Here is a 21,298-nt window from a genome sequence, read left to right as displayed (position 1 = left end):
ACAGAAGTGTCTACTTACTTTGAAATATATATTTTACAAAGTACACACAGACATGTAATCTTTTTTTTTTTAATTGCCAAATTCTTAAACACCTCAATATAAAATCCTGTTCATATACAAAGTCCAGCAGAGCTGTGAGTCAGTAAATACTAATAAATGTCCAGAAAGGAGAACATGAGACTTGGTTTTATTCAATCTGGGTCAGTCCATGAAACTCTGGAGATGTAACACAAACAAAAAAAAAAACCCCAAAGGTTTTCAGAATTGCATCTTATTGTTGTTGTTTTTTGTTTTTTGGGTGACTAAGCACCTTGGCTGAGACGTGTCGAGCGGCTGTCTGGGACTGACCCCTGCAGAGGGGCGACCAAAGGCCACTTTAGAGTGTGAAAATGTTCGTTTCTCACTCTTCAGTGACATGACACGGAACAGGCAGAAACAGAAATATTAAACCTGCTCTCAAGAAAAAGATGCATCGCTGTTCTGTGAACTGCATGGCAAAAAAACAATAATAATAATGTTATTAATAATAATAATGATAATGATAAAAGTATCTAGATAGCTAGAGATCTTCTGACGTGATTTTAATAGCATGCAGCTGAATATATTTCCTACGGTAAAAAATAATAATTTACAATGAATATTTCTTTAATTTATTGATCTAAAGGAAAACATATGGAACATAAGACCGTTGTTGTTTGGTCAATATATAAAATCTTTAAAACATATTGAATGTTTTGTTATCAGAAGATAGCAAAAATATACAAACCAAAATGAAATACCCTTTTTAAATGTCCCATATATAAATATCCAACTAGGGATTAATTTTTTTAACCTACAGAATAGCAATATTAAACATAAATGGAAGTGTTCAAATATGATGGAAAATAAAAACTATTTTTCTGCTCGTTCCCCCTTTCTGAGTGGTCGCCATGAACAACAAACGGTCCTCCATCAAAAATAAGCAAAGCTTGTACTATTTTCTCTCTGTGCGCATCATAAAATACTAAAATAATTTGGCTAATCCCCCACTCCATCCCACCTCTAAAAACAGATGACTATTTTTGGTCTGAATTGCTCAAATTACACAATTAAATACACAAACGGGAAATGAAACACTAAGTAGAGACAAAAGGGAAAGTTTTTGGCACTAATATTTCTTCAGAGGGTTTGCAAAGCCCTGCATCCAGCAGGGCACACATAACAGGAGTTTCTTGCTCTCTGTAGTGATGCTTCTGCTCTGCTTATACTGCTTCAATTCAGTCTGCAGCAGTGTGTTAAACATGTCCGGGTATGGTTGTGTGTTGATCTGGCAGTCGAAGAGTGAGATATGTAGTGACCATTCAGAAAGGGTACGTTTTCCGAGGGCTCCTTATAAGGCTTCGAACTCATCGATCCTCTGCTTGGTGTTGCCCTGCCTGATCTGTCGCAGAGTCTTGTATTTGTCTCGGCCAGCTCGCACGTTCTCACTGTGGAGGAGGTCGTTGGCGGTATTCTTGGATTCATCACGTGCCTGAGCCAGCTCTGAGGTCAGGGCCTGAGGGTGGAGGAAAGGAAGAAGAATGAGATCTGAGGGCAAAAACCAACAATGCCGCCTCTTATACAGTTCCATGAATGAGTCACCGTGTCCATTTTAGCTCACTATAGCCTCGAACTTTATACCCCACAAAGACATATGTGTTAATCAGTCTTTAACCTTCCATCTAGCAAATGCACATCATGTTTGGCACCTCCTACACAAAACAGTAGTTTGGAAACTCAGTTTCTGCATTTACACGTGGATGAGGACGACAAACATTTTTCCCTCTTTTTTTTTGCCGTGAGACATCAACATCTCTGTATGATTAGAGTTCTATCAAGAGTTCTATCAATGTGTGTTGCTTTAGCGATAAACATTTTTTGTTTTTTTTTCTTTTCTTTATAAAAACACCAGTGTATGTGACGATGTAGCCTAAATTGCATACAGTGTTTCCAGCAGTGATCATTTGTCCAAGCTGTCTCCTGCTGTTTGACACGTGTGAGAAAGGACGGCTTGTCCTGATCTGATTCTCCTGACACTTTCTGAAGTTCATGGCTGAAAACAGGCTGTGACGACGTTCCTGTAAAATCACTACAGTTTGCTTGATCACTTCTAGATTGGTCCATTAAAAAAATGAAAAAAGGGCTTGAATATATTCTTCAGCCCTGAGAATTTTACACCGTTATCTCCTGTAAGTTAAACTTGGCTCAAAAATCAAATACATTTCCATGCATCTGCAAGAGATTTGGAAAAATTTCTCAGCAGATTCAAAATTTTCTTCCAAACTCTTGTAGTTTTCCCATTAAAAACAATATGACTATTAGAAACAGAAAATATATATTGGTCTGCGGCAGTTTCTGTGGCAGGAAACTGAGAGCTGACTTTATATAAAGTAGTGAGCAGTAAAGTTTTTGCTCTCCACACAGGAAGCGACAATCAACTGGGCAATCAGCGATAACAGAAAGTCAATGACATATCTAGCAACTTGAAGCAATGACGAGTGAAATAACCTCTGGCCATGTGAAGTTTTTGCAACTTCTAGATGAGCACTTAGTTAATATTGATGTGAGTGAAACAAAAGATGCTGTTAACTGTTATATAGTATGGCGTGGTAAATGCCTTGACAACCAGAGCCCAAATCGTCTGCTAGCGACCAACTGTCAAAGCGATGCGTGATGAGCAGTTCGCTTCCTGCATAAACGCCCCTCATTTCTGAACGCAGCTTTGAGATAGGATACAGGGCGATCAGGTGACTGAGCTGGTCTCCAACATCAAGTTCAAACATTCAAAGGTACCGCTGATTTCAACTTCCTGATGTTATAGTCTAGTATAGATAATCGAGCCAGAGCTCAACAGCTTTGGTTCTACGTGAAGGTCGAAAGAGAAGTGATAACAGGATGAATGCGGTGAAACTTGTAATCTTTCAATTTTAACAGAAACTACAGCTGTTAACTGGCTTTTACAGAATGTAGTGCTATTCTAGTCTTATGGACTGCAAAAATTGCTTTGGTGTTAATAGTGTTTAAGTTAGATCAAGGCTTCAATGAGAACTCTGATGCATTCAATAACACCAGGCCCTTCTGTGCTTTCACAGCCAAACTGTTTGTTCCAGTTAAACTCTTCTCTGTCTAGACTTGTTTCAAGCTGTCAGCTAATTCGGACTAAGATTACCTGAGGAGGAAGTTCTATTTCTAAATCTGTCTGTACAGATCTTCTACCCTAATGTTGGGTAACACAGTAACAGATAAGCATGAAAGCAGGTAATTCTTCCTGATTATTTAACTGAATTGCAGGAACCACACACGCAGCACTGTTTTTGTGTTCTATTCTTAACACAGCTGATAACCTCAGATAAAGGTGTTAATGTGCCATCACGCTCGCCAATGACTGACTGTGTGAGGTGCTAGTTTTCACCTTCAGCTGTTTCTGGACGCGCTCGTTCTTCTCGGCCTCAGTCAGGCGATCCTCCTCGTTGCGGTGGTCGTTGATGCCTTCCACGTGCAGGTCGGCGCTGTGCATGCTGGTGTTGTCGTCACTGTTGTCATCCATGAGGTGGTCGTACATGGGAGGAGGTGGTGGCGGCAGAGGCGTCGTCATCACATTGTTCAGCTCCTCCTTGGTTTTAATCAGATCGTCCTGGGCCTCACGGGCCTGGTGATGACAGAGAAGGTCAGTCAGCTCAAAATCAACGCTATAGAATTTCTAACTGCAAATATAAGGTAGGCAATAATTTAATTCAGTCCTTGTTTCAGACAGAAACAGCTGAGTGAGCCTGAGTAAACGGCACTGTGGTCACATTAAAGCTCTCACCCTGAGCTGCCATGAGTTGGCCTCCTCCTCCTTGCGTTTCTTAGCCTCCTCGAGCAGGCTGATCTTTGCTGTGTGCTCTGCCAGCTCAGCAGCCTGACACACACACACACACACACACACACACACACACACACACACACACACACACACACACACACACACACACAAAAGAAAACAAGAAATAAGAGTAACATATTATTTTATACAGAATGGCAAATAAAGACTCTTGTAGCATCCAGAAAAAATACATCTCATTTTGCTCATGTCTGTTGTCTTATACTACCACTATACTACTTCTATGCCTACACTTCAAGAGACTAGAACCTTCTCCTTCTAATGAGAAACTAACCTAACAGACCACAATTGTTTCAAAGCATTTCAAAGAGTTTCCAAAAATAAATATAGGCAGCTTGATTTATTATAAGTGTCATATTAAATGACCTTTTTTCCCTGTTATGTTTTTACTTCTCCTCCCAAAAATAAAGAAACTTTGTTAATCAGATTTTAAATTTTCTGTAAGAATTAATTTTAATGTTAGTTTAAACCTTCCTCTGATCTTTCACTTGTTTGATATTTTTAGCTTTAAGCCTCAGTATGCATTACAAAAATATAAAATATATATATTAAAAAATTCTAAAGAGTCACAAAGAAAACAGGTAGATTTAAAACTACATTTGATTACTAATTCAGAAAATATGATAGGAAACCAGTGTAAAAACTGTAATAGTTCATTTTTGGATTATTGCAAACTGCCGGCATCATTAAAAAAAGAAATAATGAAACAGGAAGCAGCTGTCACTGTGAGGAGGCATCTTAATTAAACCTAACCAGACCGTGTAGCCTCTCTGGGTGTTGTGGTACATTCCTTCTCACAACTACAACAATGTCAACGGCTTGTCTTTCACCACACTGAAGTATACCCTGCTCAGCATTAAACGGCACGCCTTCTCTAGCTGTTCAGTGGGTGTAGGCTGCCTCCAGCAAGCCATGAAATTATGTGAAAGGTGCTCGACTGGAAAATGAAGTTAGTGAAAACACTATCGTTAATGAGATACGTGGGTTCAAACAAGTTCGTATCAATGCTCTCACACGTCTTCTGTGAGCGGAAGCTGCACATGGACTTAATCCATTACAAATGTCTTAATGGGGTTTAAGTAAAGAGGGCGTCACAGCAGGTGTCTAATAAAACTGTGTCTGGTGCCTGAATGTGGAGTAGGAACCACAGCTTTTCGTGTCAGGACAGTTGAACTGAAGCACAGTCTTGCAGGTGGTTCTGAGGGGCTGTTAGCGGTGTGGACCAGCTAGACACTACAAAATGCTTTTGTCTGGATGCTTATCATGAGCATCCACCTATGTAACAGTATTGAAATGAGAGGAAAATAAAGGAAAAATCACAAAAGACTGATTTAAAACACTGACCAGCTGCTCCTGACTCTTCTTCTGTTGCTCAGAGTGGCGGGCCAGCTCCTCTTTAGCCAGCAGGGCAGCCTGACGCTCTGCCTCCAGACGAGCTGCCTCCTCCTCTGCTCTCCTGCGCTCCTGCTCCAGCATCATGGCTCTCTGCAGCTGGTCTTGCAAATCTAACATGCAAAAAGAGGGGGAAAGAAAATATAATATGACACAAATACTTTATCTAAACGTGTAGATATTTATGTTCATATGTTATTTTTTTCATTATCTTATAAGCTAACAGAGCAGCAGTATATATCTGTATATTTGTTACTATTAACTGAGACCACCACCTCACAGCAGGAATAAGGAATAAGGAAGTTCAATAAAAAGTAAACCTGTCAGATGTCAAACATGTTTCCTGAATACCAACAAAGCTCTGCACCATGACTGCGTGAATGCTTTCTTATTTATAATGCTCCAGGTGTTTGATCAGCTGGAATTTAAATCATTTAACAACAAACACTGGAAATCAGAGTTAATTTACAACCAGACTGCTTCCGTAAGTCAATCAAATTGTTTTGTCTTTTGTTTATGACAAAAAAGCAGAGAGTCCATTCCAAGATGTAGTTTTTGTTCCTCTGTTTTGAATACAGAGCCATATGTAATCAAAAAGACAATGACTACTAATAACTGTGCTTCATGCCGTGCTGCTTTTAGTGTTATTTTGCGGGCAGGGGGTTGCCTTTGATTAATCATTTAATTTATACAACAAGTAAACTGAATGCATATCCTAATGACCTATTGTTACCAACCTGCATAACAACACATACACACATATTCCAAATATTTTCACACACACACTCAGATACATCTTTCCCCTCGCCTCACCTTTCTCTGCCTTCTTGGTCTTCTCCTCAAACTGGTAGAGCCTCATCATCAGGTCCTGCTTCTCTTGCTCCATCTGCTCCTTCTCTTTCTCAATGGCCTCTCTCTTCTTCTTCTCATTCTCCAGCTGGGCTCTGCAGATAACAGAAAGCAGCCGTGAGGACACAAACAGAACTGATGTAGTTGATACATGGTTACTGCAAAAGGCACACACACAAACGTGGCATTTGGTGCATGTTTGCAAAAACTGCTCTATAAGAGCTAGTGAAAACAACAAGACATTTAAATATGATTTTTTTCACGCAGTCATATTATACAGGTGAAGTCTTGTGATTTTAAGTTGCATGACACTCACAAAGACTTGGCAAACTGAATGACTTCAGGGTTTATGAGAGCTATAAAAAGCTGGCGTGAAATCAGCTGATAGAAGGATGTGAGCAGAGCCCTCAGTAAACAAGAATTTTACTCACAGCAATGAAATTATTGGCTTCAGTTAATTTTTTAACTAATTGTTTGTCCACTAAATGTCCAAATAATTCATTAGTAACTTAGCAATTAACTTTTATATACTGGGTTATGATTAATTAATTATGATTCATTCTTAAACACCATTTTAGTCTCTTACAAACTCTTGGAATCCACTATAATTTTAAAATACTCCACAGCCGGACTTTGTTTGTCTCTCAGAAAACTTTATGTCAATCTGCCTTAATCTAAAAAACTGAACGGTTCATTTTCTCAAATTTGGGATAAGTTATTCATCTCTCTATTCCCTATTCTTAGTTAAACTTCATTTGACTCTCTTCGCATCCTGCTCATGTCTCCTGCTGCAGAAAAAAACCTGATATCTCTCTGGGTTTGTTAATGTTTAAACGGGACATGAAATGCTACACACATCAAAGCTAATATACACAATTGATCACTGCTCTCAAAAACTGGCATAGATGTAACACTGTCTGTGAAGCTGGATTTAAGAAATAAGTGCTTAAAGTTTAGCGCCATTTTCTTTTAGCGTGACGTCGTGTGATTGGCTGGTTGCAATAGATTTACATTAGTTATTGTTAGCTAACTAATGATAGAATCGATAATACCGAGGAAAATAACGACACTAAAACTAGGGGATCGCAGTTGTGTTGCCCTAAATAGAACAATGAGTTCTATGTTAAGAAACTGAGCCAATAGTTTCAATTTCCACTGTCTGTCTCTTTAGCAGTAATTGGCTGCTCGCTGTTTGGCTAGCTGCACTCAAACAGGAAAATCCAGCTGTTAGCCATAATATTTGGGTTTGTAAAGCACTTTATAAATGAGTACTTAGTAAGGTATTTAGTTTTAGTGTCATTATTTTCAACTGAGTTATTGATTCTCACTAAATAGACTTACATTAGTTTATGTTAGCTATTACCGCAACCAACCACATGACATCACGCTCCGCACAGACAGATGGCGCTAAACATGGTTTTAAAACTTTAAGCATTTATTTCTTAAATTCAGTTTCACAGACAGTGTTACATCTATGTCAGTTTTTGAGAGCAGGGATAACTGAATTAAGTTAGCCTTTGTGTAGCGTTTCACGTCCCTTTTAAATAAAGTTTCATAAGGGACTCATCGTAAACCATCTGGTAATTATGTTTGAACACCAGTCAACCCGATTACTGGACAGACTGCGGGCTACTATGCGCGAGCCTGAACTGGTGATCTGATGTCTCTCTCTCTGGTATTCACTGTTGTTGTCTGTTCATGGTTGTCTGTGTTTGAACAGCTGTGTGGGACAGACAGTGAGCTGACAGCTGCTGTTGAGATCAGGGTCAACATCCATTCAGCTAAGTGAACACAGAAAGTACATTTCCTACACTTCACCTTTTTTGTAGTTATTATATCAAACCTCTAATATTTTCTGTGCACCCTTTTCTTTCCTCCCTGACCTCTAAATAAAAATCAATCAAGTTACTGTGAAAATAATAACTGATAAGGGGTGTTAGTAGCAGCTGCAGCAATGACGTGTTCTAATGTTGTGGTTGATTGCTCATTTTATTCACAGCTGACTCAGTGAAAACACATCAGCTCTTATCAAAATCTCAGTGAATGGCACGAGGGTAAAACCATAATAGTCTAGAGGGTTTATGTTCTTACTTATGTTCTTAAGACAACAGTTACACAATAATTTTTAAGTGTGAAACTACTTCTTAAATTACACTCATCTCCACAATCTGCGTACCTCTCCATCTGCTTCTGGTGTTTCTCCTCTTTGGCCTGGGCCTTCATCTGCTGCACCTCAATTGTGTCGGGTTTACGGCGACGCATGTACAGCTCGTGGTTGCCCATGCACAGGTGCAGGATGCGCTTGTTTATGCGCAGTCTCGGGGCGTAAAACACAAAGTCCTGAATTTGGGAAAAGAATCAAACAATAAGAACGATAAGGAGAAAACAGAACAGACACTGGGCTGAATAATGAATACTGGTGCTAAAAAAAAAAAAACAACCTCCACTCGTAGTAAAAGGCAGAGCAGCCTGAAGTGCACAGATAAGGTTTATACCACTTGCTTTTTTGTGTGTGTCTGCAGTCAATCACTAACAGTGCTGCCTAGAAAGCAGCTCTGGCTATTCTTTATGCTCGATTGTAATGGGAGATATGCCTAATGGTTTCCCCCTCCGCTGCAGAGAAACATGATACCACAGGCAAAATGGAAGCAGCGAGCTTAAATACAGAAACACACTGTAACCCAATACGCCCTGAAAAGCCTGATATTAAAGACAAAGAATGCTTTAAGTAAGGGAAATTACATAGAAAAATAGGACCTTTGAAAGAAGAGGTGTGTGTTTGTATGTGATTGCTTAGATGAGATTTCTCACCGGAGATTTCTTGTCAATAGGCTTGATGATGAATTTCTTATCATTGAAAGAAATGTTTCTGATTTCACTCCAGGGGAAGCCAATCTTAGGGGTCAGTCTGAAGGAGAAAGCACAAGAAAATAAATGTGAAATATATGGGATAATGTGGATGTCCACTGGGACATAATAATAATCATTTTCTGATATAGTGTGACCTTCCTGCATGTTTCCACTGAGATAGATAATGGTGCCAATACAGTGTTTTAAACAGAAAAACCTGAATTGTCTGCTAAGTACGAGTGCATTTTTCCACCAAAAATGTTGTACATAATTAACCACAGCTTTCTTTTTTCACACTGTAAAAAACTGATTGCTCTTGGTCTTCTCTTGTATGAACTGTTTTGTTATCTAGATGGCCTAAAAAAAACATCAGTATTTACACCTCCGCCTCTTTAAAAAAAATGGACTTGCACAGAGCATGATGACGAAATAAAATACTACATCACACCCAGTTTTTATTGTCTTCATACTGGTTTCAGGTCTCGTCCTGAGGTTTTATTGCTGGTTTACACGGCATTGAAAGGTTTAGCACTTTCATCCTTAGACAAGTGTCTCTTTCATTCTGTTCCAAGCTCAAAATACTGACCTACAATGACAAAGATCTTAATAAAATTAGACTTTTTAAGTAGCTTGAGTGATTACTCCAATAAAATTTATTTTAATACAATTTAAGTAATGTTTCCAGCACTTTCCTTGGAATAATGTGCATTCTTATCAGTTGTTATTAATACTTCAGCTCCAGCGGTTAGTAGATTAATAGACAAGTAATCAGCAACTGAGAAGCAAGTCATCGTTTCACTTTTCTCGAATTTATGCTAAAATCTCTACTTATAGTTTTTCAAATGTAAAAAACTCACTTTTTATGTCACATTATTTTATTTTGGACTAAACAACCAAACTGAAGGCAGCTTGGAGTACATTTGTGACTCTCAATTCTAGCCCCATTTATTATAAGAATACAGACAGTTTACATATCATAAAGCTATAGAAATACACTGAACAATCTCATTTGGATCTCATTTCATTCATTCTGAGTCAGAATAATCCTCTTAGCATGGATTTCAGTAACGAAGTAGGAGGGATGAATCTGGGGTGTGGCAGGCTACTTGTAGTGCCAGAAAAAAAAACGGAACAAATGCCTGTCTTTCGACACAATGGAGAGGCCCATAATGTGATGATCTGAAAAAGCAGCCGCACACCTGCCAACGAAACTATGAAACTATGAAACTATACTCCCTGAACTGGAATTTCGCTCCAGCTGACCCTGACACATGCCTGTGGAATTGAGAAAACAATGTGGAAGTTATCTGCTGCGTATTTCTATCACACTTCTGTGGTCTACGGAGGTGTGCTTTATCAACTCATTTTGGTAGCACAGAACTCTTTGCTCAAAACTTGTTTCGATTTTTGCTTTGAAAAGGAGAAACCATGAATAAATGGATTTTACTACCAAGTCTCTCTTTTAACTAATTCACTAATGTATAAGAATTCATGTGTAAGAAATATTAGCATTTGATTGCAATGGCTCCAAAAACTAAATATATGAGTAATAAAAGGTGTGCTCCAGCTTCAAGTACTGCTGCAGTCTGTAAATGAAAATTTGTTGTAAATTGACAGTAAAAGGTCAGATAATGATAGCTGCACAAAGCTGAAGAGATAACAGAGAGTAATGCTGCATACTCGGGATACTCTGAGACAGAGCTGCATGGGTGCAGCCGTCTTTGCTTCAAGCTGTACACTGGTCCTACAAAAAGCTATGTTGTAGCTGTTTACTGGCACCAGGGGGCAGTGTCAAGAAAATGTGTGGAATAACTGGTCTGTGGGCTACTCTTGTTTGAGTTTCTGCTGTTATGTGTCCTTTTGCTGAGCTCTCATTGCGAAAGACTTTGCACCTCCAAGACTGATTCTCAGCTGGAAAAGAGTGCATGCCCACTCCGGATCAGAATGGAACTGAAAGGCAGACTGGTGTGGCATCTTGGTGACAGGGATACTGTATCGGAGAGAAGGCAAAGCTATAGATTTACAAGCTGGACGCAGTGACCAAAAGAATGATATTGGAGATAGAACTGGCAAAAAGGACCTTCCCTCAAAGGGAGTCTGTACTCAGTGTCAGAGATAAGGAGAGGAGATCAGTCATTCAATAGGGACTCTGAGTAGAGCCACTAAAGGAAGTGGTTCAGGCATTTGACAAAGACCTCTCCTGGGTGCAATGTTTCCGGCATGTCCTACTGGAAGGAGTCACTGTGGCAGACCCAGGACACAATCAAGAGTTTGTGTCTCTAAGTTGGCTTGGAAACACCTTGGTGTCCCCATGGAAGAGCTGAAGGAGGTGGCCAGGAAAAGAGATGACTGGGCGTCTCTGAGTGGACTGCTGTCCCCACGAGCCGGCCAAGTAGCAGAAAACAGATGATGGCTGTTAAAAACAATGAAAACTGTCCACTGCAGCTGCTGTTTATGTCTTTCATGCTGCTTTTTGGAGCTTTTTTTTTAATTAACAATATTTCCTCTTCATGGTCCCCCTGTCTGCTTATGCAAAGTTAAAATTCCAACCTACATCAGAATCCCCTGCACACAAGTGCATCTGTACAGGTTGCATACCCAAAATCATTCACTCTATGTAGTAAAATGCCTCCACAAACAGACACAATTCTCCTTGAGACACCAGACTCATTCTGCTGATAATATCATTTATTATTTGCTGACTTTAGTAGCTAGCAGAACTAACTTACATCTGAATGTGCCACCAATTAATTTAAGAACCATCTCATTATGCTTAGGCCCAACTGGTTACCAGTTTTTAGGCCTGGGGATTGCAACGATGATGGACAGGAGTCACAAATCATCACTTTCACCGACTGACAAAGAAGTCTAAACTAAAGCTTAAATGAGTGACTAATTAAGAAACAACCGTGTGGTAATATGTGGCATTAACAGCTACTCAACGAACAAAAAGGCAAAAATTATCAGCCGGCATCTTTACTCTTTTAAAATATGCATCAGTAATCTACCGAAAATCCCAATATTGGTCAGGCTCTATAACAAAAAAATTTATTAAAGTAACTTGTATTGATATAAAAAATATATATGAATAACTGTTTCAGGTCCAGTGTGTCATTCAAGCTTGGACTATTTAGTGCTACACAGTTAAGGCCAATTAAGAATCTATTTATTACACCCGTTTAACTCCTAAATGCTAAAAAGTGAATTTAGTGTGTGAGGCTGCACTTGCCTGCTAAAGACAAAGCTTTGGCTGAAAAAAAGCAAAAACTGCCCTTTAAAAATGAGCTACAGCAGCGGGAGCAGAAGGAGTTAATCCAGCTCCAGCCTGGGTGAAACCTTGGCTGCACTGTTGCATTGTGGGCCGGCTGCCCTCATTGGAGAGAGAGTGTTGTAGGTTTGCTTCGCATTCTTAAGTGCTGCACAGCTTGAAAAACCAGTCGGCGTAGCCATGGTTACAGCAGAGGGCACCATGGAGGAGAGGCATTTTTATGCTGATCCCAGCGAGCGCACAAAGAGACACTCACACGAGACCTGGTCTGATTCCTAACAATATATTTGCTCTCTTCTTGGAGGTTTCATACCTCAAGCTGTTAAATTAGACTTAAAGTGAAATGAAGTGCAGGAATGACTCAAACACAATGGCAGTAAGGGTAATTAAATCATTTAGATTTGAGAGGACAATAAACCAAGCTTGTAAATGTTCAGTTAGAGGCCTGATGAGGGAGCTGAGATGCCAAGCTTTCTCTTTAAAATGTCACCATTGTGCTGTGCTCATTTGTTCCACAGACATAGCAGACCGCACTGCATGGCAGGAAAGTGGACAAACTTAATACGTGAAGAGTGACAATCGAAGCCAAAGCTGGCAGCTTTTCCAAGCACGGGGTCAGTGACTGAAATGCAAGTCATCTGGGATGGCGTGCCCCTTTAACACAGTGTACTTCACTCCAGTAACCACACACAGGAGGCCACAGGGGATCTCAGAAGTCATTTCACCAAACCAGACGGTGATTATCTCCCAAAGTGTCTTGGCCTACAAACAAAGTGGAAAATCACAAGCAATGCCAGAAAGCAATGTGGAAACACCCAATCACCGGTGTGTGTTGGATCTCTCAAAAAGTAGGTCTGCCTTCAAGCACAGCACCACAAACTGATCAAAGGATAGAAAAAATACAAACATTTACTTTGTTTTATTTGTTTGTTTTTAACAGAAAAAATGGGTAGAGATTGACTGTACACTTTAGCCTGGTTAAGCAAGTTTATCTCAGTGTTACCAAAGGTGAGAACGAGAACTGAATCAGATGGAATGAAAGGCGAGGCAAAATGTCTGCAGCTTTTGTATATCATCTGCATGTTTAAATGGCCCAAAAATGGGTCAGGAGATTTTTTTTCCCATTCAGAATTATGTAGAGCATGAAGTGAACCTCTACAAACAACTGATAACCTTTATCTCTAAAAGAGATTAGGTCACAGTCACTCAAGGCAGTCAAAAAATAAGTACTAAAGTCATGAAACCACATTATGTGCCAATTTGTGGTCCAAAACCCAGAAGAACTCCAAATAAGAACCTATTATTTGACCTGCACAGCAGACTTTTGACTCAAAGTAAACTTTTTTTTTTAATTTCTAACTATCTGTATCTCCTGTGTCTTCATTGTTATTCTTGTCATACTGCCTGCTGTAGAACAGGAACAGTGATTAAGCACAGACATGAACCTGGCTCAGCCAGTTTAGTTGTGCAAATGGTAAATGGACTGGTTCTTATGCACCACTTTTCAACTGTACTTGAGCACTTAAAGCGCTTTATACAGCATGTCTCAAGCCCTTTTTCTACACCTAACACTCACACCACAGATTGCTGGTGATGGTTCAATCTGATTAGTAGATGGCCTGGTCTACCTCCTGAGCCACAGCCACCCCAGGGCCACAGCTACTCCAACAACAAGAAGAGACACCAACACAGAGGCCGTGTACTTGAAGGAGCTTACTTGTCATCCTTCTCATAAATATTGAGTCCCAAGGCGTCCACTCCCAGACGCAGCTCTGTTCCCTTCTTATTCTTGATGTCGAAGTAGTTGACTCCGTACATTTCAAGGTCCTGGGCGATCTTCAGGTACTCCAGCATAGCATCCTCCCTGCAAGAACAGGCAAAGATCAGGACATGAAAACCACAATTCCTTTTAGTAATGCAGGATTACACAAAAATAATTCTTAACAGAACTGCAGAAAAACAGTAACTCACTTCAGCATCCCGTGGTGCTCCTCGTGCCACACCTGGATCCTCTCCTCCCACTGATCTTTGGATAACTTGTGCTGTTCCATGACTCTGTAGACAGAAACAGAGAAAAAAAATGTATGGGATTAATGTAGAAATATGCTATTTTCATGCAGTTTCTGTGGTATAAAGTGGAACTTTATGCTATGGGATAGCATAACGTGGCAACCCTCTGGCTGATCTGGGAATTTTGTTCTCTTATCCTGCATCAAAGATATAGTAAAAAGCACAAAATGCTGTTGAGTTACTTTAGACTTCACGCTCCATCCTAATGCATATATGTTCATGTCTGTGTGGTTGGAGGGGCTTAGAGCTGCAGGCGTGGTTTTTTTGTTGTTGTAGATTTCTAGAAGAATTTCAAATTTCTTGCTTAGATCAGTACAAGGCAGCACTTTGTTGTTTAGTTTTGCAACAATCTCTACACCTTTGGGACAGACACATAAAGCATTACGCCCAGACATTTAAAGTGCCAATCCCTGACATACCCACTCACATTTAAAATCCTGTTCCTGGTTACTAAGAGTGGTAAAATATATATATGAAGAGTAACTGCATATATCTAGGTGAGGGTGGAACAAGAGCCAATCTAAACAGATTACAAGCATAATTTGCTCTTAACTCATTGTTAATTAGAAACAATGTTTCCTCAATAAAATCCATCTCCTCTTTTGTTTCTTTGGGTGGAGACACTATGAATTTGTATTCTAATTTTTGCCTCATAACTTTTGCACTGTCCACTTCCTGCTGTGACAAAACAAATTTCCCACGTGTGGGACTAATAAAGGTTATCTTATCTTATCTTATTTCTTTGGAGCTGGTTCAACCAGTGCTGCTGATTTTAAGCATGCTACTTCCTTTTTTCAAAGAAATTTTCCCCATTAAAAGCAAAAAAGGACAAACAACTGATTTAGATTAATAAGCCAAGTCTGCAAGTCTCAATTAGTGGCTCTGAGCTCACATCTCACCTGTGTGGCAGTAGGCGCTCAGACACTAGGTACCCAGGCCGGTGGACATCCTTATCGTAGTCTCCAAACTTGGCCTGAACAGAGTAGGAGGCCAGCAGCACGGCTGTCTCTGGTGGGCAGTAGACCTCGTCGCTCAGGATGCTCTCCTTCACCTGCAGAAAGAAGAGCTTCTGGGTGATCTCCTGGATCAGCTCCTCAGAAACGTCCTCAGGGAAGAACTTGCCACGAAACTTGAACTGCAGGGGGTTCTCCTTCTTCACATCCTGAGATGACACCTGGAGAGAAATTATACAATAAACATACTCACTTACTGCCTTGATAAGTTGGTTAGATAAGAGGCTGATATCTTATCAAAGCAACTGCTATCTCAAAGTATTCCAAGTAATTTTATGGACGGGTTTTCATTTTCATTCAACTTTTCAAAATGATTGTCAAGCTGTGACTTCAGTTTCAAATTGTAAAACTGGACTGTATAAATGCCAGAACTGTCAGAGTGTAAATCAAGACTTTCTGTAGCAAGAATCATCCTGTGAATCATGACGCTATAAAAGCATGTTTTAAAAACAGTTTCTCTAACAAATTTACTATTATTGGCTACAAAACAATCACAATCGGTGGTATAAATAATGGATTTGATCCACACTTTAAACCGTATGAAACCCATTGCGCTGTAATGACCTAAAAAGGGGGATCTGCCCTTTCATTTAGTCGAAATAAACTTTATTAACTCCCAGCTACAGTGTGTTTTTACACAATACACCTCTTCCTCTCATTTCAAAACAGGAACCAGGCAGTCTTGATGAAGAGAATGGGACCAGGAATATTCCAGTTTGATCATTGCATTGTGCTGATGAGCTGCACTGTCAGCAGACAGTGTACAGTTTGCTGCTGCTGACTGAGGCAAGTATAACTCTCTCTTTCTCTCTCTCTCTTTCCCTCTCTCTTCGAAAAAAAATTATAAATTGACAGGACAGATTAGCATCGTTTCTGGCATTTGTTTCATTCAGAAAGGTATTACTCATAACCTTTCTTTTCAAAGCTATTAGAGATAAACAAGATCGGTATACTCAACATTATTTTAAAAATCTGAGCTTAACCCTCCTCATGGGAGCCGAAAAAGAGGCTGGTGTACATTTCAAAAATTATCCCACACATTTTTCTTTCATGTAAAAACGTGGTGCCTCCCTCCCTGCTTCAGTTTGAGATTCAGAAGTAGCACCCAACTAGTGGTTCAAATTTGGAATCAATTATCGTCAGATCAGATTATTAGGACAGGATCAGCTGCAGAGTTGAACATGTGGACTATGGACATATGACTTTATCACCTGGCTGATTTTCTTTAGGCTGCTCCCTTATTCACAAGCTTTACATTTGATCTGGCAGATTTATTTTTATTTTAAAAACCTAATGCCCTCTTGACGCAACCCCAAAAAGGATCTGGGTCCCCTCCCAGAATCGAACCAGGGATCTTTTGTTTATCAGGCAAATGTGTGCTTTTCACAAGACTGTTTTTGTCCGTTTGATAATGCAGATCAACACTGAGCCGAGGCCAGGTAAAGTGTGTTTACTCAGGGAAAGAGAAGAACATAACAGAGGCAGCTATGGTTCACAAAGAGTTCATACTCTTTGTCAAATAATCCACCTCCAGCTGATAACATGTAGCCCTGACCCCCTCCACCCCTTCCACCCTCCTTAGCCACCGCAGCACACAGAAACCAGGTGCCATGTCATATTACGAATATAGCAATATAGCAGCTACTGACTGAATGAAAGGCAAACAAGAGACCTTTGAATACATCGCCCCCTCAGAACAATGCATTCTTTCTCTATTACTCCATACTAATCAAAAGGGAAGGGTGTGAAAGGAGCCAAGCAGACATGACATACACGCACAGTATGCAGGAATCAGGTACCATGTAATGAAAAGGAAAGTGCCCATCAAAGTATAAATAAGACACAGGTTTGGCATTATCAATAATAATAATCATTCACAATTAAGTATCAATACACACACACACACACACACACACACTCACAAAAACATATTTTAAAGCTGGGTTTTACCTTTTTGTCCAGTTTTAGCCAAGTGTGGTAACCTTTGCCGTCCACATACTGAAGCCCGAAGTACCAAATTTCACGCAAGCCAATGGTTTTTACCACCTGCACAGAGAAACAGAAAGCACTCAGATTTAGCAGAGCTACAACAGCTATTCCTTTTATCGCCTAACGCACTACAACAGAAATCTTTTTGTAGCTTAATAACATTTTTATTATCTGGATGTGACACAAAGTTTTTCATTTTCAGAAAAATACAAAGATCGTGGCCTTCATGCCTTGTAATTTTCCACATAATCACACTAACTTGTAATTTTTCTCCTCTCACAATGACGAGTTGTGAAAAGGCCTTTGAAGGATTTTCAACCTTTGGCAAAGTCTATACAATCTATCCTTAAGATGACATACTCAGGTACCACAGTAATCTTGTGGACAGCCCTCATAGTATTACACATTCTCAGGCTTTAGTTAATGCAGTTAGACACTGCCAGGACAAACAAAGGTACGCTCTTAAATGCTACATGTTTGATCCCTCTGGCCACATAAGATCCTGGGCATGAACCACTGTAAAACCATTCACTGTATTCTTACTGGTCTCTGAGGATCCCTGAGGAACATTTTCTTTTAAATCCCAAAAAACACAGTTAAGACAATAAGTAAATCGCCACAACAATAACTGGAAAATATCATTTTTGCAGCAAAACAAGACTCTTTTGATTAAATGCAACACTTAGCTAAATCCACAATGTTTTTCTCTTCTTGATAGATATCAACAAGTCCCTGAATGAAAGAAGACTGGCTTTGTTTTAGACCTTTAGATGGATTGTATTTAGTGCAGCAGCAACAAGACGAGAGCCTGGAATAAGAGAGCAAGAGCACTTCAGCCTGCATCTCACCTGTAGTGAAACTCATAAGGCTTGAGAAAACAATCGGTCCTTTCATGGTGCTTTTAGATTTGGGGTCCACAGACTGAGAGGGAGAGATACCAGAAGGAACAGCGACACATATACCTAAATGTGCTTCTGTTTCACATTCAGTTGAAGAAATCCCTGATACCACTTTGCCATTGAAGTAATCCGTATAAGCTTACCAACAACATTGTGGTTCGCCTAAAAAAATTAACTAGCTTCCAAAATATGCTGTACAAGTTACGGACACCTGCTGACAAAGGATTTTGAAAAAAATACAGTTCATTAGAGGTGGATTAAATCTGAACCCGGGGACACGGTTTTAGTGGACTGACTTCGCAGCAGGGTGATTTGGCAGGTTGCCTCGACTTTAATGGGTTGCTGCTAGTTTACCTCAATATTCGTCAAGAGCTCTGAAACCCAAGTGTACCACTTATTCCCTCCGAGTAAAACATTCCAGTTAGAAACTTAGCTTCAAGGTTTTTGGAAATTCAATTTAAGCCTTTTGATTACATTTTTAATATTAAACAAAATCCTATATGGTCACAATACCTTACTGTTAAAACTATAGGGTTAAGGTGGTAGAAAATGAATTAATAGACTGAATCCCTTGACTATTTGTTTAAGTTTTAGCAATGGCTTAGACTCGATTATGAGATAATAAGCTTCATCATCACTGTAACATTACATTACTGAAGTCCTGTATTGAAGTCTCTCAGCGTTTTAACTATCACTGTCTTGGTATTGGTGGAGTCAATCTGACAAACAAACCAAAGACACTACATGCTTATCACAACAGTGGCCCACCCTAAAGCACACCCTGCTTTACTGCACTATTTGACTCCGATGGGATCATCATTCACAAAAACAAACATTGGATTATATTTACTGAAACTAACAACTGAGACCACAAACTCACAAGGAAAGTGTTTACTGAAGTTAATCGTCAACTGAGTTAAAGGGTAGCTTTTCATAGACTTTAATGTAGCTGGACTACTTTTTGAAACCAGTGGAGTCGCCCCCTGTGGGCCACTAGAGAGAATGCAGGTTTAAGGCAGGCACACCCAAACAAGAGGCCTTCCTCACGTGCAGTGCACTGCAGAAAACAAGACACTTTCCCTAGTTCTCAGTACTGCAAATACTCTGTGTGGTTTAAGGAATTGTCTGTCCTCACCTTGCTAGCACTAAAGTCTTATGAAATCTGCTTATATATTTGCTACTAGTTAGGCAGCACTAACTGAAAACTCTTTATTTTGCTAATGATCAGCCTGATTCTCATCCAGAATGAGAATTTCTCATTTTCTTTCAGAGAATGTGTTACGTCCTACCTGCCAGACAGGATATTCACATAACTGAATTTTTACCCAGGAAGCTCTCTGTTAGCACTTTGTCAAGTTTATATCTTTAAGTTACACTGAAATGAAGCATCGTAAAGCAGGTGATCCGCAGTATGGGGCTAACACTGAATCCCAGAATCCCAGCTTTAGTTATGAGGCTGTAATGTCTCCTAATGTTTCTGTCCGTAGCAAAAATGACAAAATGTTTCAGACTTTTAAATTAATGACTATTACCTTACATATGAGCCTTTTTCCAGTGCTGAATTGAATGCCTTTTGGCTAGCCTGTGGATGGTTTTACTAAAAAATTCTTGATGACATTACCCAGTATGAATAAGTTAATTTTCATACATAAAACCAAAGAGGCCAAAGAGGCAACCAGGACAGCTCTGCATTTTTCTGGCAATGATTAAGAAAAGAGGGGGAAAACACCTGTGAAATATTTAGCAGTCAGGTTAACGCTAAAAGCCATCAGACATTGAGTGAAAGTCTCTCCTACTGGTTTATGGGAGCTCAGGCCTTGTGGTAAAAGGCAGGAATGCCACTGGCCTGAAAAAGCATTACTCACTGGATCCCCCAGGCAGACTGATCCAGAGTCTTCCAGTGACTGAGGCGGGGAAGGGAGAGGTTTCCCCCCCCAAACAAGGACCGACCACGACAAAGGTGGAGTGTGCCCTGAGGTGGGATTGCCGGTTCGAGGCAAATGACAATGACTATGACCAAGGGAGTGTTGAAAATCCAGAGTTGCTCATTTTAATAACTAAGAATAGCTCTACCATAACACAACCACAAACATCCCACATTGGAACATGTTACCTCTCTTGACAAGGAACTCAGCAATGTTTTTGTATGAATCTTTGACGTATGAGCTTGGGTGCCACATTGTTCTGCTGCCACCTGTCAGACATATTTCTTGGACTTGGATTCGGTTCAACACATTGCTGAACTGTTTAAAAACGTTGCCATGATTTCAGCTGCTTCACAGCAATTGCCCCTCCAGCTTTTAACTGATCCAAACCAGTTCTACAGAGCTGAAGCTGAAAATCTGTCGAAACCACACCGACGCAGGAGAAAGTATCTGGAGGCCGAACGTGGCCAGATTTAACTAACCACTGCTACTACTGTAAAATGCAGTGGCAGTGATTTTCCTAACTGTGGCTTAAGGCAAAACGAAAAGAAGCAGAAGTCACATGGAAGTGAAACCGTATGAGGGTGTGTAGGGGAGTGGCAGGCGTTTCTCCTTAACAGCAGCATGACAAGGACGAAGGCTATGATCAGCGCTGACCACACGGGCCACGCCAGGCCTCACATTTGCACTGGGAATGAGCTCACTGTTGTTACTCAGCATTTCCGAAGCTGCTGAACTCTATGAGGGTACTTCTGTTTTCTGTTGCCGACTGCTTTCAAGGCTTTCAAAAAATATATTTTTTTTTTTTTAAATCAGGCACAAACAGACTTCAGGGCCAAGGAATTTCCAAAGTTACTGTCACACATTTAAACCTGGAGGCACAGTGAACGGTTGCTCAAAGCTTTGGAGATAATTTCCCATGCTTGGAGTAGCAAATTGTATTGATGATAAAAATAGAGCATTGTGAACTGTCTCTGGCACTCACAGAGAGAGAATGATTATCTGTGGCACACCCTACTTACAGCCATTGTAACAAGTAGGCGAATAAAGAGAGGTCAACATCAGGGTCTTTAGTTCATCTTTACTTCTACAAAACTAGTGACGATGCCTCTGCTATTTGAAAATTTGTTATGAACTGATCA

The 21,298-nt window shown here is 40.0% G+C and overlaps 1 protein-coding gene across 1 annotated transcript in view; it reads right to left on the bottom strand.

Annotated features, from left to right (window-relative positions):
* Positions 1 to 55: 55 nt before the first annotated feature.
* The window catches only part of ezrb (ezrin b), a 30,122-nt gene continuing 8,879 nt past the window's right edge, over positions 56 to 21,298 (bottom strand). The window contains exons 4-14 of the mRNA XM_085383326.1: positions 17,294 to 17,389; positions 15,230 to 15,504; positions 14,232 to 14,315; positions 13,978 to 14,124; positions 8,954 to 9,050; positions 8,319 to 8,482; positions 6,107 to 6,237; positions 5,246 to 5,406; positions 3,827 to 3,919; positions 3,431 to 3,667; positions 56 to 1,534 (exon numbers count right to left, since the gene is read on the bottom strand). Coding sequence (XP_085239452.1) covers positions 1,370 to 1,534; positions 3,431 to 3,667; positions 3,827 to 3,919; positions 5,246 to 5,406; positions 6,107 to 6,237; positions 8,319 to 8,482; positions 8,954 to 9,050; positions 13,978 to 14,124; positions 14,232 to 14,315; positions 15,230 to 15,504; positions 17,294 to 17,389 — 1,650 coding nt within the window. The 3' untranslated portion in view covers positions 56 to 1,369. The remainder of the gene's footprint in view (positions 1,535 to 3,430; positions 3,668 to 3,826; positions 3,920 to 5,245; positions 5,407 to 6,106; positions 6,238 to 8,318; positions 8,483 to 8,953; positions 9,051 to 13,977; positions 14,125 to 14,231; positions 14,316 to 15,229; positions 15,505 to 17,293; positions 17,390 to 21,298) is intronic.

Source organism: Rhamphochromis longiceps, linkage group LG15 (assembly GCF_057381845.1).
Source record: "Rhamphochromis longiceps isolate RC_006_pf linkage group LG15, R_longiceps_female_GT1.1, whole genome shotgun sequence".
In the NCBI taxonomy this organism is placed as follows: domain Eukaryota; kingdom Metazoa; phylum Chordata; class Actinopteri; order Cichliformes; family Cichlidae; genus Rhamphochromis; species Rhamphochromis longiceps.
This window is presented reverse-complemented; position numbering and strand designations above follow the sequence as displayed.